At 39.1% G+C, this 24420-nt stretch overlaps 2 protein-coding genes across 4 annotated transcripts in view; both read right to left on the bottom strand.

The window, feature by feature from the left end:
• Window positions 1–131: 131 nt before the first annotated feature.
• On the bottom strand, window positions 132–17063 carry nlgn3b (neuroligin 3b). Its single transcript, XM_057352346.1, has 8 exons — window positions 16710–17063; window positions 11213–11909; window positions 10334–10387; window positions 8947–9102; window positions 7325–7510; window positions 5475–5599; window positions 4579–5246; window positions 132–2926 (listed from the first exon to the last, which is right to left on the bottom strand). The coding sequence occupies exons 2-8, from the start codon at window positions 11676–11678 to the stop codon at window positions 2044–2046; spliced, it is 2538 nt and encodes an 845-aa protein (XP_057208329.1). The 5' UTR covers window positions 11679–11909; window positions 16710–17063; the 3' UTR covers window positions 132–2043.
• Window positions 17064–18247: 1184 nt separating this feature from the next.
• Window positions 18248–24420, bottom strand: part of gria3a (glutamate receptor, ionotropic, AMPA 3a) — a 56492-nt gene continuing 50319 nt past the window's right edge. For 2 of the 3 annotated variants that reach the window (XM_057355174.1, XM_057355183.1), the window contains exons 15-16: window positions 22566–22813; window positions 18248–19587 (exon numbers count right to left, since the gene is read on the bottom strand). In XM_057355174.1, the coding sequence (XP_057211157.1) occupies window positions 22568–22813 (246 nt within the window). In that variant the 3' untranslated portion in view covers window positions 18248–19587; window positions 22566–22567. Of the gene's footprint in view, window positions 19588–22565; window positions 22814–24420 lie in introns of those variants that run through there. The other variant, XM_057355195.1, reaches the window with a different exon arrangement.

The raw sequence follows: 24420 nt of genomic DNA, 5'->3' as shown, positions 1-24420 counted from the left end.
GAAATAATTTTCATTTTTGGGCGTACTATTCCTTTAAATATAATAATGATCTCTCATAGGTTTTAATACTAAGAAAATGAACTATATCTTAGCCATGAACTTAACTTTCACACAAGAATTTTTACGATGATTTCAAATAGTGAGGTCAACTTCAAATATCCACACAAATTGGTTTTGGACATGTTTCATTATATTTTGGCACATATTGGATATTTAAAGGACATTTAAATAGGTTTTTTATTTGTCCCTCGTAGCCAAACCTGTTCTTGAACGCACAAACATACACACAAACAAACCTGTGATCGATGTGCCCTGTTGTGATTGTGTCTAGACAAACATTCTGAAACTTCAGCTCAGAGTCAGTGAATTTGAAGAAGGAAAAGGAATTTTAGGCAAACTCAATATTTACTGCAAACTTGAGGCAGAAATGTACAGAGTATAAAAGAACAGACTTCTGCAAGCTGTTAAACCACCAGACCTGCGCAGATGCACACAGGTCAACCTCAGCTAGGAGAGACACGCTAGTTTCGTGAGACGCCGTGCATCCATTTGTCTTTCCCTTTCAAATTCCAAATGAACTCCAACTGTTGTAAATACTGCAAATTCTTTTATAAAGCTGTTGAACTTCCACACAAACTCATTAACAGACAAACTTTCTGCTGGTTGCCAAGGAAACCGTGTCGCAAATTTGGCACAAAATAAATGCCAGGGACGGAGTATCACGAATAATCTAACCATCTGGCAGGATATGACACCATTACTACACTGTTGTATCTCCTGTGCAGTTCCGAAGTAAACACAACATTTCAGAATGACCTTCATCAGAGAAGCCCTGTGTCCGTAACATATCACCACATTCGTGTTTCATAGGAAAGAGTAACATCATAAATTCTCAGCAAAGCCTGTACGTCACATCACAGCATGAGTGATGTCATATCACAGCATGAGTGACGTCACATTACTGTATGAGTGATGTCATATCACTGATAAATACTGAAAAGAATCTCAATGCTTTCAATTTTTAACATTTCACGAAACCTATCGAACTCAGATACAATACAGAGTTAAAATGATCAAAAAGCGTTTTCACAAAATGATAACATTTAGCAAGACACAAATTATCTAAAAATGTTTAACTTGAAAATTGTACACTATAAAGCTTGATCCTCTCTCTCTCTCTCTCGCTCAGGAATAATCATAAACCATACAGACATTGATTTGATCTCTTGTGTAATATACAACCATATGGTTATACCAAAAGCGAAATGTACCACTCACCCGTTCATAGAGAAAAAAGAACATTTTAAAATACATTTTTTTTGTGTGATATAAAGAAAAAAACGATTCAGGATTCAAAATCAATCTGATCTTATTTGCTATGGAAATAATCTGATCTTAAAAACGATTAGAAATCATTCTTACAACACATTCAAAAAAGCTGTCTGTACATTGACGTTAATACATATGTTATAGCTGTACAATAGTAGTTAATATGTTTGTTATTTTATGTTATATATCTTATAATAAGTGCTTGGTTGGTTCATGATGGTGTTCTGAAGCGCTGACGTGACACCAGCGCCCTCTACTGTTCTTGCTCTGTGCTCCTATGCAGAGCCAACCACCTGCAGGATTTTCGAGTCCTGTAGTGCCACCTAGAGTCAGGTGCGGTATTGCAGCGCCGCCTCGCGTCTGACCATTGTTTTTGTTTGTTCCACGGAGAAATTTCTACTCGTATAACGCGAATGCTGTATCTCTAGACAAAAGTCAGACTAGAAGCAGTGTTCATATGTTTGTTAGTGTGTTGCACTGACACCCATTATACTGTTTAAGTTCATCCTGGTTTGTATTTATGGGTTGCACTGATTCACGTTAGTGCAGTAAACGTGAGGTGATTGTGCTCATGTTATGTATCAGTTTCACCTGCAATTGTACTTTTAAACACAAGTATAACAGTTTGCACCTGTTTGATCTGGTTACGGTAATGTTGCTGTGTTGTAGGGATTTGTAACATTGTTGTGAGTGAGCATTAGTTTGTGTTGCATGTTATACGCGTGTTGTTGAGTGAGGGTGGGGCAGAGTGGTGGAGTTGTACCCATGCGTAAAGGTGTTATAAGGGTGCATGCTGGGATACCCCATCAAAGAATTGGGGGACATCGTAATGGTGTTGGGTGTCATGGTAACACTGTTGGGTGTCAAGGTTGCAGTGTTGGGCGTCATAGTGCCGCTATTTGGCGTCATGGCGACAGAGCTCGGTGTCATGAGCGGGATGTCATCCGGCGACCGACGAAGGGTGAGCGCATAATCCCGCGGAGACGACGCTGGGGTCAGACGTAGGGGGTCGCACAGTGATCCCTCTTCTTGGTTACCCCCTGAAATGGAGGTGGGCAAGTAACTGAGGTCATTGGGCGGGGTCTGGCGCTGAGGTGCTGTCTGAGGGGGCGTGTCCTGACGACTCCGCTTGTCCTTGCGATAGTAGAGCGCAGCGAAAGCCAGGACATTAAGAAAGAGGAGAGAAGCTCCGACGGCGATAGTGACGCTCAGCTCAGTGGAGTAATCGCGCGGATTGGCGATGACCAGTGGCCCGCTGCGTGCTGTGGACTGAGGGGGCTGTTTACCAGGGGTACGAACCTTGTTGGCCCCTGGGCGGGGCGTTGCACTATGAGAGCCGTGGGTGGTCAGAAGAGGTGGAACCCTGGTGGTGGTGGACGTGTAGTGGAACATGTCATGCAGGTTGTAGAGGTGAGGTACCAGGTGCTTCCAGAAAGCAACTTTAGTAGCACGGTAATGATCCCGAACACGCGGCTTTAGCCCAATGTGAAGGTACAGCTGGTCATGGGGGCTGTACTTGGCCCAGGTCACTTCCTCGAAACGGTTTGCTTTAGTGTGGATGAACTTGGTGTCCTGAGGAACTGGCTTGTTTGGATCACTGAACAGACGAACAAAAACACGCAAACAATCTTTAGATAAATTTGAATCAATTGTCTAGTTTGATACATAGGTATAAATGTGACCCCGCCTGTGAAAAAAGGTCTTTTTTTGTGCTTTATTGTATTAATTTATTCTACGTAATGTAAAGAACATTCTGTGAAAATATAATTTTGATATCTTTATTGACTAAGGAAGGACATTGAAAGATTGAAATCAATGTTTAGGAAACCAACCTCAAAACAATAAAATGTGGTTAGTAAAATCATTAATTTCAGTATTTAAAATAATTAATTTCAGTATTGTAAATGAAAATTTGACTACTCTGCTTCAAAATCACAACAAAATATCAAATTTCACAACAAACACACACTATTTTGACATTTTTTTGGATAATCAAAATGATAAATATTATAATAATATAAATTATATTATAAGACTTCATCCTGGATTTCACAGACAAGGTCACAAATGTGCGTGTTGGTGTGTTTAAATTTGTGTCACTACTGTGTGTTCCATCTAAATGTGCATTTAAAAAAACCTGTACCATCACTTTCTGTCCTCCAGAGGGTGCTGTTTCATTAACCGCTGATTCACGGTTTTACATTAAAAGGGAATGAACGAATTGCTCCTCCCACAACTTCTGCTCTCTCTATCTCTGTGTGACCTTCATCAAGGTCACATTGTCCTCTAAACATCAGTTCACAGATCACACCTGTTTCCATATAAAGTACCGGCTGGGTGAGATGTCAGTTAATAGAGCTGTACTGTGACAAGGTGCTATTATGTAAAATGCTAATTGCTTTGTTATCTGATGTCCTGTACTGCACTGGGCACAGAGTGTAATTCATTGCGGAATGTCAAGGATAGTTAAAAAATTATTCAGTCTTTCCTTGTGTTGAGATAATTAGAAATAGAGTCAAGCTGCAAATAAATGAACTACAACTGATAACACTAATAACAAAACTGTAGGGCACTGATTAAATGTACGTATGCACCAGTTCATTTTGTATTCATTGTGTATTCACTATGTATTACTGTAGATTAACAGTTAAAAAAAATACAATTCTGCCATTTTTACCCTGCTTTTGAACCCCTTTGCCTTCCAATACACTGGAAATATATATATTTATTATATATACGTAAGTATTTTTGTCTTGTTTTGTAGTACAAATATCTACATATCTTATATCTACAGTAGATACATTTTCTTCGAAAGCAAAATGACCTGAGAAATTAATATCATTTTTTTAGTTTTCTAAAAGTCACTTTAGGCTTAAAACAAACAAATCTCCCAATGGGCTAAGAAAATAAACCTGAATTAAGTGTTACCTCTTTATTTTATTTTTTTCTCACTCCATTAGCAAATATTTTTTACTTGTTTAAGCATAAACTTGCATTTTTATATTTTCATTCAGAAAATTAAGTTATCTTATTTTAGAAATGTCCACTGGAGAAAAATATTAAGAAATTCATATAAAATAACCTTTGGAGTGTGTAAATGACCAAATTTTCATTTTTTTGGATGAAATACTTTAATTTCTAATTGTTAAACATGTGATGTTTATTAGGATACGGTTTAATAATGTTTAATGTGTTTTTCAGCAGTGGTGTTGTGTTTTGTGTTGTGTTGTGTTGTGTTGTCTGTTTTACCCGGTCTTTGCAAAGTTGGTCCAGTAGGTCATGACGACGGCGCTCAGCATGATATCATTGCGGGAGAAGTTGCAGGGAAAGAGTTCTGTCGGGCCAATAAGTGGAATGCCAAACACGTAGGGCAGCTCATCACCATGTGCAGAATCTGCCCATGGGGGTTTCATGGGGCTCTGGCAGTGATGGTAGAACGCGTAGAAGAAGGTTGGCGAGCCATAACGAGCGTGCAGGTCGGCTGTGACCACAGCTGGTTCTACCCACTGATGATCCGTAAACATGGCCACTAGAGTTTTGCGACGAGTCTCAGGATTATCTCGATCAGCCCAGTCCGTGTACATGAACTTAATGGTCTCTCTGAGCGTGTCCTTCCCTTCCGGATATCCATAGAGACCATCCACAAAATCGGATACTGCAAAGTCAAAATCTGAGCCAGAAACTCCACCCTCCTCTGGCTCTACCACGCCCTCTACAAAACGGAACCCCTCCCCCTGGTTGACGCCCAGCATGATGTCATAATTAAGGAACTCCCCCTGCTCCATGAGCACTTCAGGGTCATCAGGTATGAGGTCACCATCGATGACAGGGCCAAAGGCCACATGGAAGCGTGCTGGCTGAATTTCCTGCTCAACCAATTCCTTGTAGCTACGCTTCTGCATGCAAAGGACCAGGTCCTGTGGGAAAAAAAACACACACACACACCGAATCTGCTTCATCAGCTATACAACTGGATAACAAGCTGTTACGACCATATTCTGAGTGTTTTTAGTTAATATGGTATTCTTTGTGGTTGCTAAGGCATGGATCGCTGGTTGCTAGGGTATTAAGATGTGTTGAATACTAAAGTCTAAAGGATATAATTCTATAACTAACTTCAAGCACTCAATGACTTATAGTCTTACGTGTGTGTCAAGAACGTTACAGCCGACACGCTCTGCAAGGAGACGTGTGTATTTCACAGGCTGATAGTTCACAGACCAGCTGGACAGAGCTGACCCACTCTGAATGATTGCTCTGTGGAACAAACCTACAGAGAGAGAGAGAGAGAGAGAGAAAACGTCAGAAGAAAATAGAACATGAAATGTCATATCAATATTCCAGCTCAATAATTCTCTTAATTTTGTATTTGAAAAGGGTAGAGTTGCATTATCTTTCATCTGTCATATAAGAGGGTCAATCCACAGCCTCTGTGTGAATATTATGACCATCAGAATGATTAGATGACTCACACTTACTACTACACTATAGTAAGTACAACTAAATGAATTTACATTTTTCATCCACTCTGCTCCTGCCAACCAGTCAGATAATATTCAGCATCTGTTTAACAGTTAAACCGTTTTTGTGGCCTTGTGCAAGGCCCATTCTGGGCCTGCTCCTGTGGTACGACAACCATTTACGTACAGCCATGCATTCTATCTCATCACTTCTGCCGCACTTCAGTTCAGCCACAAAAAGAATTTCATAACTAGCACACACATCTCTGACTCATGCAAATTACTCGACAAAGAAACTGTGTAGAAACAACAACTTCAACAGCTACAGTACATCCTACCGGGATGTCCTACTGGGTGGAAAACAGGGCCACCCCCCCACCAGATGGGGTTGAGTTTCTAAATTTTGATGGTTGAAGCTCAAGCCTTCAGCTCTCCAATTGAAAAACTCTGTTGATACTCTGATATTTTCTGCTGAAACGGGAATATAAATAGAATTTTGCTTTATCGCTGTCATGTGGAATTTTTTTTAACAAAATTTAATTTTAGTTCAATGCAACTTTCAGGCAAATAAAATGACATGGAATTCACATCAATATGCAGATTTTATTACAGCGTTCCTTTTCTGCAGAATAGCTTTCCTAGTGAAGAGTGAAATTTATTTTTAATTGTTTGAAGTAACACTCGGTGTGGAACAGTGAGAATAATTTAAAAAGAGCTTAAATCTTAATATCCTTGGATCATTGTAGTTCAGAGATGCAGCAAGAATACATAAAGGGCTAACAGCCCAAGAGGCAGAGAGAAGTCCCTGGGTAAAAAATACCAGATTATCTATAAAAGAGAAAGGCGGAGGGCTACAACAAACACACCATCTAGAATTATTTTAGCATTTACATAAGCACGTCTGGGTTTTATTTTAGCTGTAAATGCATTAGGTGTGAAGAGCACTATACAATTATATGTATAAAATCATGATTCTTTAAAACGCACCTATAAAAATATGGATTAAAATTATATCATTTGGTCATAAAACTAATGCTCCCAATACGGACGTGACACAGCATCAGATTTTTAAAATGGACAAAAGAGAGGGGGAAAAAATGATGAGTAAAAGCAGACGAAACAAACTGTTATCAATACATTGAAGCAAAACAGTGATGTAGGATCAATATCCCTGCAGGTGTGTGTGATTAGCCCTGATCGCTGTAAAACACACTCGTACACACACACCCTCGGTGTGACGGGCACACCTACACGTACTCGAGGCCCACAACAGAGGGATAGGGCTGATGAGGCAAGAGACCAGTTACCATGGTTACAGCCGAGATTACCGTGGTAACGGAAGCTGGAATGTGTCAGTGGTCATGGTTGCAGAGGCAGCTGTCTCAGCAGTTATAGACTGCAAAAATACACAATTCTCTTACGGAGACACACCTTGAACGGTCATCAAATGTGATATTAAACAATCTTTAGTGAATAGTTTTAGGCATGATTTTCCTAAAATTGAACAATAATGGGAGACAGGTGTGAATTCTGACCTTCAGAATGATGGGAAAGAGTGAGCAAACTGACACAGGACGCTCCGATTCCTGAGCCAAACACCGTCACGCGGCCAGGATCGCCACCAAAATATCCAATGTTCTTATTGATCCAACGCAGAGCCTGAATCTGATCCAGCAGACCGTAATTCCCTTTAGCAGCCTGATCACCTGTGCTCAAAAATCCTGAGAGATACAGACAAAGATGAAGAAAGAAACACAGAGAGACTGGGGATTTGTACTGTACTTATACATCTTCTTGACTGCTTATCAATGGTCTTGTGTCTTTGGTTATTCCTTTGGTTTCTTAGCAACAACAACTGTCTAACATCCGAAAACTGGAAGAATTGAATGGAATAAGAGATTATTAAAAACTGTAAAGCTGATATATTATTTATATTTATCGCAGCTTAAACAGACCCAGAGATTGTGGGTAAATATTATTACAGTTGCATTAAATATCTTTAAACCCTTCACTGAACAACCGGAGAGGCTGCATTACCGTAATGAAGAATCTGCATGCTTTATGTATTCCTGTAGCTCAGCTGGTCGAGCATGGTGTCGATGCCAATGTCGTGGATTTGAGGCCCAGGGAAAGCACATACTGATAAATGTAGTTGAGTTGCTTTGGTTAAGCATCTGCAAAATGTATTAATGTAAATACCTCCAGGACCAAACCAACTGCAAGGCTCTGATCAGATTAGATTTTGACTTCCAAATCCTCGGTATAGTAATACGAGTGAGCGCTTACTAACCTACCAATACGTGTAAGCACCTACAAACACTAAAAAACATACTGCAATAAAGTGTTTAAATTCACAGCGAAATCTTTGTGAACGGCTATGTTCTTTATTGAGAATGGTATACAGCCTGCCAGGCGATCTTGGAGCAACTGTGTTGTAATGGGTACTTTCTGCTGAGTACAGTATTTTAACCACATTTCTTTCTTTCTTATATTATTGCATCTGACAGGCTTTCAGTGGTGGTGAATGTCTGTAAGGTGATAACCAAATAGGTTTGTTGCCTTAAAGGTCCAGTGCATGATATTTAGCGGCATCTAGCAGTGAGGTTGTGAATGGCAACCAATGGCTCACTCCACCCCTCCCTTCCGAAGCACTACGGTGGCTGACACAGGGCTAAGATGTTGTCATGTTTTCGCTTCTTTGCCGAAGGAGATAACGAATGTAGAAACAACATGGTGAATTCCACAAAATTACATACTGGACCTTGAAAAGGTTCAGCAGTGTTGTTCTATCAAGCCGAGATTGTGGACATGCATTTTGGCTTTTTCATTCCTCACTCTCTGACTGTAGGCAATGTTCTGGATGTGTTTGAGCAAAATCCGCCGTGTGTGAAAAAACTCTTTCGTCACCGAGATTAAACGGAATCAGAGCTCTTTAATAAAGACAAGAGGCATTCCAACACTGAATGAGACTGTACTGCTAATTCAGCATCCCAAAGCATTCGCAAAGCATTTCTGCGCTCTTCAAAAGATTTCTATGATGCTTTCATAGAAAATGACATGTTTCATTGGGAGCGACAGTATCTGATTGTTTATAATGTTCTCTCAGTCAACGTTTATAAAAGTATTTTAGCAAATATACTAAGGCAAAGGTACATACCCAGTATTCCAACCCTGTAGTTGAGTGTGATAACAATGACATTGCCGTAACTGGCCAGCACACTGCCGTCCATAATATTCCCAGTGCCCTCCATGTACGAGCCACCATGAATAAACAACATCACAGGACGGGGGTCATCGCGAGAGTCCCGAAGCCCTACACACACACACACACAGGTTTGATTAGTAAAAGCAGCTCTATGTTTTTGCAAACTCCCAATGTTTTTCACATCAGGCTGTTTTCTATTTCTGGCTCTAAACCGAACCGTCACTATACTAGATTTGCAGCAAAAAATAATTTGACCAATTTATAAGTATTTCTAATAGTACTGATTGTTTAAAATGTCCTCACAATCAATTTTTTCAACATGTTTCATTATATTCGTGGACATTTTCAAAAAATTGTCCCTCACGAGTACAGCCAAATCTGTACCCACACACACTTGTGTGCAAAAAACATAACGCTCTCGACATTCTGAAGGGTTTTTCATCACAGCTGCTCGAAATCTCAAACTCCACTGAGATCTTTTCCACCACTGACAGACTTCAGCTTTAAATAATCTATTGACTTCTCAACATTCAGAACACAAGTGACTGTAAAGCAGAATCTGTCCTAAAAATAACCAGCCAAGAGCCGCCTCTGAGACTTCCTTTTAATTACTCAATTTCTTTGAGTTCAATTAATTACAATGATTACAGTCATTTTACAGTGAAGTGTTGTCTTTAAAAAAACGTTTATGAATAACAGGAAGGAGGGGCAGGTGAGAACGTCTATTCTGTGGGCGACTTCAAAATGATTATAACCATTAATTTACACAATGATTCACAGAATGGCGACAGATTTAAATATATTGTATATGTGCAATGTTAATTAACTACACTTGAACTAGAGTAAATGCAAATATAAAGTAAAGGTACTGTAGTAGAAGTCAAACCATACAGGGTTAACATAAAGGAATACTGATATGCTAATATCGAGAGAGCAGGTCAGATGATGTTATGCCGAATACATTTATAAACCTGAATACGTTTATAAACATATATAATACAATTTATTATAGCAAATGAGATTCTGTAATGTGAATTAGTTTCAATGAATGTAATTGAAATTTAATTTCGCCCAAACTAAATTAGCATTTTACAATGGCAAAGCCAAAGTATTAAATACTTAAACACCCCATCTCTTCTATCTCTGCTCCATTTCATGTTTATACCACAACAACCCAGACCCAGGGCAATCCCGCTGAAACACTGCATAAAATCATCCAGAAAATGATGCAACAGTGTGTAAATATGATCCAGATTATTCTCCCTCACATTAACCACGTCAGGATAAAGAATGAATTATGAAAGAAACATTAAAAATGAAAACAAAAAATAAGAAGTACCATCATCCTCTGTGCGCTCTGTGTCAGCTGACATGTCGCCTGGTCTCTTTGTGCCTAGACAGAAACAGACAAAAAGAGAGAATGACAGAGAGAGAGAAAGAGAGAGTGAGGGAGAAAGAGAGAGACTGCAAATTAGAAAAGAATGATATAAACGTGTGTATGGGAGGGGGCTGTATAAAAGCTTTGAGGACTCTCTAAATTACTGTGTGACCAGCCAAGGCTCACTTTCTCACTCTGAACCCTGCAATATTAAAGCTTTCAACATTTCTAAAAGAAAAATCAAACAATTTTGGTAGCCCTTGCTATTTCTTTCACTTGAGCCTGAAACAGAAGCTCTCATCCTTCTCTAAAGTGGACACAAAAGCTCAGGCCCAGCTTTTGGGAATGAAAATGAAAAATCATGAGACGTGAAGGGCTGTACATCTCCACCCTGAAAAGCTTTTGAAATCGACAGTTGTCCTAATACAAAAAGTGCAAGGAAAGAATTGTAGTCAATGCTTGCCACATGAACCGAACAAGACAACACAACACAGAGATTAAAAAAATTCTCTCCAAGATTTTGTTATTGTTTAACGAAACTGTAGCTTTCCAAGTTAAACTTATAAACTATACACTAGTAAAACTAAAAAAAACTCTGATTTAAACACTCATTTGCATAACTGCATTGAAAATATTTCATATTTTAACTGAATTTCAACCCAGAAAAATACAAACAGGATCGGGAACATATGAATCTTATAAGTGACCTTATAGGTAAATCAGGATCTTGAAGTGAATCCTGGAAGTGAATCTTTAATGACACGAACCATCTAAATGAACTAATTCCTGAAACTTATGTGTGCATGAGTGTGTGCACGCAGGCATTTTGTGTTTTCCTACCACGTTGTGTGGGTACGTATATATTCAGATACAGACAGTCTTCACTCTGCTCTTGCAGGTATGTAGCAACCGTGTCAAGGTTGTAGGTGGCCCACACCGGCATCATGATGTCGGGGACTGCGTTGCGAATGGTCTGCGGGCAGACGGGAGGGAAGCGAGTGGCGTTTCGAACGCCGGACCAGGCTGACGGCGCATCGGGCGGCATGAAGCGTTTCTCTCCCACAGGTGGCGCAGCATAAGGCACACCCAGGTACTGATCCACAGGGCCCAGACCCTCTGTCGCCACAGCAACCCGCATGCCCCTAAGTCTGCCAAGTGCTGTGTTTACTGTGGGCTGGTAGGTCAGCGCTGTTGCCATGGAGACTGACCGCATTAACCACACAAGAAGCCAACACAGGGCAAAAGTCAGAGGTCGGCAGAGCAGGTGGGTAGGCGGCAGGTAAGCTGATGACTGTGTGTGCCACATGGTCCCTCTTAACAAGACACACACACGTTGATACTAATAAATCTCTGATTTACGCTTACAGCTTCTATGAAATTAAACTCTAGCGCTCAAACACACGGCATACGTGCAGGTAGATCCAGTGGGCGTCTCCATAACCAGGTGTCCAACACCAAGCACTCCATTCTATTGGTTGAGTATTTCAGCAGGTAATGGTGTTCATTTTTCCAGAATTAAGGCCATTTGAGCACAACCCTGAAACACACAAACAAAGGATATAAGAGCTGGATTCCATATCTCTCAACACACAATTAACTCCGTGTCAAAATATGAACCTTCTTCATAATCCTTCGAAAATGTATGTTACATCTTACAGTGGCCACAAAATCCACAAAACATTACATTACAAATCCATTCTACATAATATACAATATAATATCCAAAATAATGTAGAACATTAGATATAGAATTATTAGGCCTATACTGTACATAACAAAAAATATAGAGAGAAAAAATATAGATACTGTTTAATTTGAGGACAAAAAGTGCTCAACACTTTCTGGTTGTCCACTTAAACATGTTTAGTTTACATGATGAACTACATATTAATTTATTCTTGGTGGTAGGGCACCTGTGATCTTGTGGGAAACAACAAATTTTGGAAAAGGCAATTGTTTTTTGTAAATTTGTAATATTCTAATGCAAAATATAGGATCACTAATTTTATTCTACACACTTTAGCCAATCGAGAAAGAAATACAACAACAAAATGGAGATGGTCCTCACTGCAGAACACAAGATCCAGGGGACGAGGTTGGATCCAGATCCAACTTCTCCCACTTTATATACTTAGCCGCAATTTGGAGAGTAAGTTGCAACTCGTGGTCTGGTCGCCAACGTTTGCTCTTATCAATGTCATCATTTAGTGTACGCCTGTAAGTAATTAAATCTAATAAAATATGTTATTAAAAATATCTTAATAAATGAAATTTGTCTTCTGCAAGTTTGTTTTCCATCAAAAGAATAACTTGTAACTGGTAGAGCAACAACATGAGTAAGACTGCTGCAGAAATCTGTCGACCAATCAAAACGCAGTGGAAAGAGACTGCATCCAGTGTTGACCAATCACAATGCAATGCAATCTGGATCCAACCGCTCTGCAGTGAGGAGCTACTGACAAAATGCAACAACAGACGGTTTTAACAGACGGCCCTAAGTTACATTCTGTGTTTGGTTATAATATAACAATTTATTTCATATTGAATTTATATTCACTTATATTCATATTTTACGTATTTACAAAACACGCTCTATAGAGCGGTTTAGGGCTACTGTAGAAACAACATGGCAAATTCCATGCAAGTGGACCCGCGGTGTATGTAGATAGAAATAGCTTGTTCTAAGGAAATAAAAACATAACGTTTCAATGTGTAAGGTCTTTATACCTCTGAAGACATAGCTATGTATACTATATTACATTTCTGTCAATAGATCCTCCAAAATTTTACACAAAGCACATTTAACCCTGGATCCTCACAGAGCTCCAGACCTGTGGACAAGACCACACAAGAGATCAGATTTGGACAGCAGTGTATCTCATGATAGGTGGAGTATGAGTCTCACAGGGTTTGAGTATACAGTAGGGCAGGGTGCGCGAGTGAATCGATATGCAACACTTAAGCCATGTATGCACAGAGCAGCCGTTTTATCTGAAATCAATGTCCGTGCATGACGCTGTGGGACAGCAGCGTGCAAAGGCGATGGGTTGAAAGCCACAGCATTCATTAACCTACACTGCAGTGATGAGAACCAACCACAAAGCAAAAATTCACATCTTCAGCACAACCCTCCACACAATACCCGGTCAAAGATCAGGCCTGGAGGTCTGACGGTTTATGACTGGGTTTCTGGATGGGTAAGATTTATAGATAGTTACATGACTGTGTATCAATACATTGCATAAGACGGTTCAAACTAACTAACCCCAATGACATGAAATCAATGCACAACAACTACCTTTCATGTTTTTAAAAATAAACATTACTGACCAACAAAACTAAAATACATCCTATAAGTGGATGCACTATTTTTCAGTGCGACTAAAATAAAAAAGACTGTTTTGGTTTTACACATGTGTATTTTCCATCATTTATAACAGATATACAGACATGTAGCAGTTATGCATACCCTGTTCTACTCTCACAATGAACCTGGTCATGTTTTGCTGGCCAAAGACGCATCTCATTGACCAGTCTGAGGTAAAGCCATGTATGAAACATTTTATGACCATAATTTCATGCACCACTAATGTAGAAGGTTCATGTACCATTTGAGATGAGGGAACCTGGCCATAGTGCTAATTTCATTATGGTTGCCGTAAACATTTTATTAGTAAACAGTTGTTCTATTTTTGTTTTACTTTACGTGCGCATAAGCAGTTTAGATAAAAAAATCTAAAGAACTGAAGGGACACCAAGTCCAATTGTACCATTTCCTTATCGTCCCTAGGGATACTTACAGAAATTGCAAATGCAAAATCTGTAAGCTTTCTTAAATCTTTAAAAGACATACACACCCTTGGCAAGAGAAAAACTGATTTGCAAACATTCAAAGGGATTCAAAAGGATCCTAAAAATTCTGCCCCAGACCTTTTATCAGGAGATATACACATATAGATAGAGATAAACATTCTAAAAATACTAGAAATAAGAAGTAACATTAAAATAGCATATATCAGCAGAACACAAAGCAATGTAAAAGAAAATAACTTAAAATGCAACTTAGTATCTTTGCCTGGTGCTCCTAAAAGTGCAACTACTTTAATTTCTAAAAGCCTGGTGTGGACTTCTTTTTTTAAATAAGTGCATTTCCAATTAATTTAGCTTTTGAGCTGCAAACAATCCAAGATGTCAAAAATACAAAAATGTATCCACCTAGCAATCAGAAGGTATCTCTGGCATTATTATGCAAAACAACAACAAAAACAATTTCTCTAAATTTTAAAATACTCAGTATTTTTTCAAAATAAACAAATAAATAAATCAATATTTGTTGTCTTGTTACACAGTATGAAAGGGTAAAACAGACTTTTAGATATATGCTCTAGTTAAATTTAGGCATTTAAAATGTTGATAATTTACACATTGTCAAAACAATTCACAAGATATAACAGATGGAAAAAAACCAAAAGGTGGTAATAATAAAATAAAATAAATAAATAACCATTTTGATTTGAACATTTACCATTTACCAGACAAATACTGAAGACAACCCAAATCATGAATTTAATTAATAGCTTTACTCTTTTATTCAATATATAAACATAATATAATGGGAAGACGAAAATGCACTGCATAGTAGACTATAGTAAATTCTGCATAATAAATAATTATTTAAAATAAATCTAGTGTTTTCTGTTAAGTATAGCTTTTTAAACGGATCATTTGCTGTAGATTCCCACTGTCGCTGTCCATGGTGCTGACCGGACTCGCTACCTTTGGAATAGCAGCAAATGCAACCTGTAATGTGGGTCAGTTTATCAAGACCCCACCAAGAGGATACGAGCAGTCCGTTTATTATGGTGCCCATTTTCCAACAGCGAGCAGACGGGAGGATGGCGAGCCTGAATCAGGTCAGCTGTATGGGGTAGTCATGTGTTGCATGATTGGGGCCTTGATATGTAACCCACATAGCTGTGCGCGTAAATCAATCTTAAAGTCTATATAATTTCCAGAAGAGATTGCAATTTTACGGTTTTTAAAGCCATCTTGTTATACCTTACCAGCGTTATATAGCTGCTTTCTACTGCATTCACTAGGAATGGGGTGAGTATGTATTCCCCGGACTCACGGCGGGGACGGTGAAAGAGACTCTCATACGAGAGATGAATACCAATGGTCTTATCCCTCCTCCTCCTCCTCCGTAGCTTCGACTGAACGGTGCAGTGGCGGGATGGCGCGCGGATAATAAACTATGCGGGGGAATTTCATTATGAAAACACTCTCGGTGTTCGCCGCACATTGGATAACCGTGAGAATGCACGACCTTTCATGTGAAACTCCTAATTTTAGTGTTTTAAAACGATGTATTGTAAATGTAGAATACGACGCCTTTGGACACGCGCCCGCACACAAGCGTGCGCGGGCAGAGCAGTCGTCTTTACACTAAGCTTTAAACAAACCGAGCCAACAGATGGCAAAATCACCATGACAACTTGACTCGGTAAGGGTCTCGCTTCCTCGATTCATCCACCGGGCGGTAGTGGCACCGGTTTCTGACTGGCGCTCCCGCGTGCGGCCGTTACCTTTCCAACAGGTTACGAACTGCAGCTTTTAATTCAAACGCTCGTAGCGTCACGCGCCGCCCGTGATTAATATATCAGCGGGTATGCAAGCGGAGAACGACTCGACCCCCGAGTGTCCCTCGCGCGCACGGGCTAAGGGCCTGTAAAACAGCCAAATTACGGGTCTGGGAGAGGTGTTTTTAAACAGACGTGAATAAGTTTATGTAGACTGGCAGAGAGTGGTATAACAAAGGCGTGCATTTACGACGATCTAATCACTATGATTAATGCAATCCTTCTGCTCAGATGCAGCAAATCATGGCTTTGAGGTATTTCGAACAACAATTCTCTCTTTCCTTTTACCCTCTCTACACACACACACACACACACCGTGACCCCCTCGCGATGGCAAGCTTTCCCGCTGCAAATGGTAAAACGAATGAAATGTCGTAAAACGCATCAAATGTATAAATTAAAAGCATCTATAAATCTTTTATCAGGAAAAAATCATATTCGTGTGAGCCATTTTCCTTAACACAAGCACTGCGGCGCATTCATTAGACCAGCATTCATTGTTCAATCCAAACGCGTTCCACACTCACAGAAACCAATTTATGCTTAAAACTACCCACGTTTTATATTAACAAGCATCGGAAAATGCATCTATTTCTTGGTGCCTGAATAACGCTGGGTGGTTCGTCATTACAGCAAGCAGATATTGAGAACCGACGGCGCGCATCAGATCAGCCATAAATGAGAAAATTTGGGCTCACCTGCCGAATCTCTCAGCCGGTATCGCATCCGAGCTTGCACTGTGATAATCTCATATCTCAACATTCTCACCATCCAACGTGCCTCCCTTTTTCCCGTCGAGCCGTGTGAACGACGCTCTGCTCTTCTTGCGTTTTTCTTATTTTCAATTAACGTCAATCTCCCCGGGTCTATTTTAAGCGCGCGCTCTGTGCGCGGTCGCGGACGCAAGGTCAGGAGCGCCCACTGCCACGCGCGTTGCCAGGCAACCGAAGGGACACTAGTGATCTTACAAACCGGCAGCAAAACAAAATAAATAAATAAGTAAGTAAATACGGCGAATAAGCAGCAAGGGCTCGTCTCATTCAAACCAGACACGCAGCATATTCAATCAAACATCATACAGTCGTCGGGGAATATTACTGCACTGGTGGGGTGTGGCGGATGCATCATCGTTTATTATCTGAATAAAAATCCTAAAACCAATTTGCAGAATGCAGCAATGAACACCAATCAGAGTATTATGAAGACGGGCATTGGCTGATTAAATGCGAGGATCAGATTCATGCTCATCCTTTCAGTGCCGTATACAAATGGGTGGTTCCATGCATTGAACCAGCAACCTTCTAGTGACCAACTTTCAATCACACCAGCCTACATTTCCCATATTGTATCGAGAAATAAAGCAGAACAACACAGGTTCTAAAAAACTATTTTAACAACAAACCTGTTAAACTGTCAGCTGCTGCTATGCAATATGCACTACATTTACATGCACAGCAGGTACTTATTTTCACAGCAGGTGGCATGCATTGCAAGTGTGATGCATGCTATTTGTTAGTTATTAGAAGAATGATTATCTCCTTGTTTCACATTAGAAATACTAATTAATTTGCAGTCCTCTCCTAGTTTGTAGCAAAACATCTCAATCAGCTTGACACATTTATGATCATTTTGGTTCAACAGGAACCCATGCAATGCTGCTAAATTTCACTACTAAACAAAAACCTAACAAAACATTAAAGGACATACTTATTTACATTTTACTTACCAGTTGCGGAAGGAAATTGACAGTCATGAGAATGAGTTTGTCAGGGTATAGTTTAACAGCTGCCAATCCAGCTGTCAGCTGGATTCAACTGGCTGATAAAAGAGGAAGCAAGAGTTCACTTCTGAGTGTAAGACACAGCTGTAGGAACCAGACTAAAATGTATGAATTTGAATGCCTATATTCCAGATTGTTGTATTGCAGTTGGTTACAAGATACAGGAGACCCCATATTTAAATACATTCAGAATGAGATTTGAGAGAGCAGAAGGTTATGGAGTCATATGGACTACATATAAAAGATGTGGTCATTATTCATTTTATTATAAAAAGAGACGCATCAACAATCCTGCCTAACATTACATTTTGTATTTATGGAAATTTGTTTCTTTGGAATTTCAGTATGTAAACAACCATTGAATGAGATGTGAAATGAGTGCAATTTAATTTTGGGTTTTAAATACTACATTTGACTCAAGCATTGAAATCACACACCAGTCAGTAAAGGTTTGTCTTAAATCGGTCTTTATTTACAAAATAAATGCAATTGTTCAAGAGTCGGATGCAGTCATGCAAGTGGAAGAGATTATTGTTTCCCTTAGGATGTATCTCGGTAGCTTCTTACTTTTTTATTCTGTCTCTTCTTTACTTGTTTGAATTAAACAGGGATAAAGGAGAAGCAGAGGTTTGAAGGGGGAGGGTGTGAACCAGGGTGGGTCGGGAAGGCCTCATTGATGGGAAAGCTGTTTTCATCCTTGCATGCAATTTTACTTAGAAATCCGCTATATAAATTCTTCTAAATAAATCTGCATATTACCAACTAAAGAAATGTTTAACCATTTAAACAGTGTTGTTATGTGGATTTATAAAATTAAAGATTCAAGTTTTCTTATTTTTTATCAATACAATGAAAAGAGGTCCTTTTTATTCCAGCGACGATCACAGTAAAGTAATATTTTTAAACAAAAAAAAAAAAAAACGATTACAAACTAGTCAGGATGAATTTAAACTTAAACTTACAAAACTTATCTAAATTGTAAAATGATTACCTCTTGACTATCATTGTGGAAAAATTGCAATCTCTTTGTTTAACCTGTTGCTGATGCTTGTTGAATGTGCTGTTTTTATGTCTCTTTTTTACAGAATAAAGTATATTTAAAATCCCACAATCAGGTTTACAGAAGGAAGACAGAAATATTCTCACACACGCACTGTATACAAATACAACACTTGATCTAAACTAAAGAAGCTAAAGAAAAATAATCAAAAATTGTGAATTGAAAACACAGACAAATAGTTCTCTGATGCCAGAAGATATCTAAACGTATTCATGACATACAGGTAATAATGTTGAGAACACAAAATCACAGGACTGCTTAACAAATTAATAAACAAAATCATTAATGTTTTCTACAGTTTGCATAATTTTTTCTGCAGACAACCCTTCTTGTGTGAGTTGTCATGGAGACACGCTTACTGTCACTCATGAAAACAGTGTCATCATCAAGCATGAGATTAACCAAATCAAACCTTCTCTGTCTCTCCTCTTCTAATCAGATATACATTTCAGACCCAGCACCCAGCAAGACATCTCTAGGACTTTGGTGAGATGGCCTGCATGTTTTGATGTTCTGCCACTGGTTCAGTAAGGCACTGAGAGAGGGCCGGTGGGTGGTTGGTCCATCCGATAGTCTATCGCTTGATAATTGGTTCAGGTTGTAGTCAGAGCAGAAAAAAAGAGTGTTCAGGAGATATTTGGATGAGAGTGTGTCCACTTTCTAAAGGGATGTGCAGTCAGACAGAGAATCTATCCCATGCCCATACGATATGATCGGCCAGGGACAGGCTTCCAACCTGAGAATAAGAAAAATCTGAATGATTGAAAAGATGGAGCAACACTGTACATGCCAACCACTCTGAACAGGCAGAGCATTCTAACTTTTGCAAGCCACACTTTCTACGTTTATTATACAGAACCTAGGGCTATAAAAAAGACACGAGTGATCTGTCAAAACACCTATTTCAGATATCTATCAATCTGTCAGGTAGCAGGAACAGTTTTTCACGGAGATGCAAAAAATAACACACCAGTTTTACAGCAGCTTTGAAGTTTTTAAAGCAGGAAACTTGACTTACCTTAGAACTCCACCAGATGACCTATGACATCGCAAACGTCATCATGTTATCCTCTTAATTGTCATTTAAAAGGGGTCATATCATGAGAAAATTCTTTTTTTTTTAAATAAAAGAGCTGGATGGACTTAAAGTGAGAGTTCACCCAAAAATGAAAATTCTGTCATCATTTACTCATCCTCTTGTCATTTCAAACCTATTTGACTTCCTTCCTTTCGCAGAACACAAAGGAAGATATTTTGAATGTTGCCAACTGGCCCCCATTCACTTGCTTTGGTTTTGTGCCCATACAATAGAAGTGAATGGGGGCCAGTACTGTTCGGTTACCAACTTTCTTCAAAATATCTTCTTTTTTGTTCTGCGGAACAAAGAAAGTCATAAAGGTATGAAATGACAAGAGGGCACAGGGGCATTTCCTAAAGCTTCATTCCTTAACTTTTTGGCAAAAATCAGTTATAAAGAAGAACATGAAATCAGTCTTCTTACTTTATCCCACATCACAACCGTAAGCTTATAATAATGATTTTTAATAAGGTGTCGGGTCCGATTTCAGTTTAATGTCACATCCATAATAATAAGAATACCCGGCTTCTATATTGCCCGTGTGCTGCAGATGGTGATGTGTGTGTACAGAAGCTTGTTCTTACAACAGTTGCCTGGAATTTAAGCTTGGCATCTGGATGGCAGTTTTTATTCTGGAAAGTTCTAAGTGGCAATTATCGTTGACATCTAGGAAATCACCTGTTGTCAAAACCAAGAAACCTCAACCAAGAAGCCAAGCCCGCAGTCAAAAAAGAAAAATGACAGAGCCCATGCTAAAACAAAAGTAAATATCGGCAGGGCTTTTGAGAGGTGGTGACAGCTCTGAGATTTGAAGGAACTGAAGACTAATGCAGAGATGGCTTTCTTCCTGCTGAATAGGAATGACAATTAACTTTATAACCATTAAACTATGGAAGCATATTGGTTGCTATTTTCAATTTGAAATGCAATACGCAAAATGGCAATGCAGTATGTAAAATGACAATGCAATTGTGTACTTAAATATACATTTTAAATAACATATGTGCAACATTAAGTGCAAAATGAAAATAAAATGTCAATTACATCAATTACATTTGTCAGTTCCTACACTAGTTTTAATGTTATTTAAATGGATATTTTTAATGCTCTTTACTGTAAGTTGCAAAATTAAAATGAAAATGCATTCTCCAGATTTATTATATATGTTTAAGATAGTCAAGCAAATCTGTAGCAAAATGAAAATTCTAATGTTATTTTCCCTAAATGCATTAACATTAACAGGTTGAACATTTGGGATTACATTTTCATTTACACACAGCGCGTTGGGTGTTGCAAAATTCAATGTGGACTGGCCACGCCCCCTCCCCGATACGGCCATTGTGTGAAGGCGGAGCCAGCATCGCTCGTTAGGAACTGACAAATGTAATTGATGTAATTGAAATTTTATTTCCATTCTGCACTTAATGTTGCATACACAGTCATGGCCAAAATTGTTGGCACCCCTGAAATTTTTCCAGAAAATCAAGTATTTCTCACAGAAAAGTATTGCATTAACACATGTTTTGCTATACACATGTTTATTCCCTTTGTGTGTATTGGAACAAAACAAAAAAAAGGAGGAAAAAAGCAAATTTGACAATGTCACACAAAACTCCAAAAATGGGCTGGACAAAATTATTGGCACCCTTTCAAAATTGTGGATAAATAAGATTGTTTCAAGCATGTGATACTCCTTTAAACTCACCTGGGGCAAGTAAGAAAGCTGGGTTTGCGTCCGAGATCGTGGGTCTTCCAGCAGGACAATGACCCCAAACATTCTTCAAAAAGCACCCAGAAATGGATGGCAACAAAGCGCTGGAGAGTTCTGAAGTGGCCAGCAATGAGTCCAGATCTAAATCCCATTGAACACCTGTGGAGAGATCTTACAATTGCTGTTGGGAAAAGGCGCTCTTCCAATATGAGACCTGGAGCAGTTTGCAAAGGAAGAGTGGTCCAAAATTCCGGGTGAGAGGTGCAAGAAGTTTATTGATGGTTATAGGAAGTGATTGATTTCAGTTATTTTTTCCAAAGGGTGTGCAACCAAATATTAAGTTAAGGGTGCCAATAATTTTGTCCAGCCCATTTTTGGAGTTTTGTTTGACATTATGTCAAATTTGCTTTTTTCCCTCCATTTTTTGTTTTGTTCCAATACACACAAAGGGAATAAACATGTGTATAGCAAAACATGTGTTAATGCAATACTTTTCTGTGAGAAATACTTGATTTTCTGGAAAAATTTCAGGGGTGCCAACAATTTTGGCCATGACTGTATGTTATTTAAAATGTATATTTAAATACACAATTGCATTGTCATTTTACATACTTAATTGCCATTTTGCGTATTGCATTTCAAATTGAAAATAGCTACCAATATGCTTTCATATTAAACGGCTAGTGTATGTGATTTCATCTGACTACGAAATTGTTAGATCTAAACAACAGTAATGTGATTTATTTTCAAATATTTATGTTTTTATTTGGTGAGAACAAAGCAAAAAATATTTAGGTAGAAAACTAAAATATGAATGTTTTAGGTGTAAAAAAGCGATACAAATGATGTAACCAAGCATGATATGTCCCCTTAAACAAATTGCTAAATACTATTTCTAAACTAAACACTAAAATCTTAAACAAACCATTATATCTTGACGCTCTCGGTTCCATAGACGTTATAGCCCTCTCTGTATGTAGTAAAACTCTGTGCGGTGGATGGAGGAGCTGGTTTGAAGTTCTGGGTGTTTTTGGCGAGTTTGAGGCGTTTGGTCTCCTGGTGCGACTTATAGCAGAACTCCACCAGAGCTACAGTCATGGCAAGACCCAGACCCCCCACCAGGATATAAAACACACCTGCCACGTTACTGAGACTCAGTGCACTGGTCTTATCCTGTGGGGGGGGGGAGACAGTTAGTACACAGCCACAGTGAAATGCACATCAAACTCTATAAAATGACTTCAATAGAGGAGCTTAAACAATTGCATGCACGCTTTCACTACCCAGCATGCACTCATTAACACCCATACAGTCACACGGTGGCGTATTCACACGTTCTCTCTATTAGTTATGCCAGTCAGTTTGTTGGCTCACTGTCGACGAGTCGAGGAACGTTATTTACACTTGGCGAGCACAAGAGGAAAATTCCTCCAAAGTAGTCTTTAATAGCTACTTTAACTAGTGGTAATTATGCAAACCAGCATGACTTGCGTTCATAAGGATGTGCTTGATTTAGCTACAAACATTAAGTCATTTACATAATTCAAACAATGACCCACCGACTAGTTGACAAGTAAAAATGAGTAGTTATGTGAGCCTCTTTTACGCACGCATACACACATTTGCTTTGAGGGAAGATGAGTGCAATTAAAGATAAAGATAAAGAGGGGGATGGTCAAAGGGCATCAAATCATTATGAGGTGTGCCCAGGGGTCAAAGGTTAAAACTGATAGATTAAATGCTTAGGCAGCTCAGGGGAGAAAGACGTTATTTCTCTCTCCACTTATTCCTTCTGGAATCACTTTACTGGCCAGAGCAAAAAAGCTTTTAATCACACACACATCTTTATGTACCCTAATTATGACTAAAGTCTAAAACGTTTTGTAGTTAACAATTTGGATTTTGTTTTTTTAAAACATAATTTAATTGACATCTATAGCATTTTTAGAGCACAAATTTGTACTCAAAGGATAGTTAAGTAGGCACACACACATACACACACGCGCACGCACAAGAGCCAGTCTGTTGCGCCCTCTAGAGGCGAAGTAGAGTCAGTATAGCAACAAAATCGGCTGCCATCAGAGATCTCTAGTGAAATCCTCAGGCTTCTTCGGACTGCCATCTTAACAGAGGAGGTGAGGAAGAGGAGGGGGAGGAATATTAATGTTACAATGGCAATTCCCCTCTCTGAACTACTTCTGCAAGCTTCACAGCCTTCAAAACTCATTAACAGACACCTGCATGCGACCATCGGCACACCCCAAAACATAGACAAGCCTGAACAGGAGCTCTGCTGCTGTGACCACGAGCCCAACATCACTACACAGAAACACCGTCTATACACACTATATGCCCGTGAGAGGGCACCAAGGAAACAGAGAGCTGTGTAGCATTACTGTCTTGAATGCAAAGCTAGAGACCTGTTTTTGAACACGGTTACCATGGTTACAGGCCCATATAGTGGGTTGTGTAGTCACTATCGTAATGGGGCTGTTGTGCAGGTGCACTCCAGACATGTTTTCGGAGTTAATTAACTTATTTATAAGACCGGATTACATTTAGAAGTGTGATAACACAATTGTCTTTTATGTTCATTCAATGGAGTCTCCAGGCATCATCGTGTGGTTTCCATTAGGCTGATGCCACTGGAACCATTACTGGGCAATAGCAAGAGAATAAATTAGGCCTCCTACAGGGGGCGCCGTGCAGCTCGAAAAAATCGAAATCCCAAAATCAGGACAACTTCTTAAAACAATTTTTGTTTAAAGTAAGAAGTACTT

This window comes from Triplophysa rosa, linkage group LG2 (assembly GCF_024868665.1).
Source record: "Triplophysa rosa linkage group LG2, Trosa_1v2, whole genome shotgun sequence".
Classification (NCBI taxonomy): domain Eukaryota; kingdom Metazoa; phylum Chordata; class Actinopteri; order Cypriniformes; family Nemacheilidae; genus Triplophysa; species Triplophysa rosa.
The sequence above is the reverse complement of the archived record's forward strand: the minus strand, read 5'-3'. Positions and strand labels throughout refer to the sequence as shown.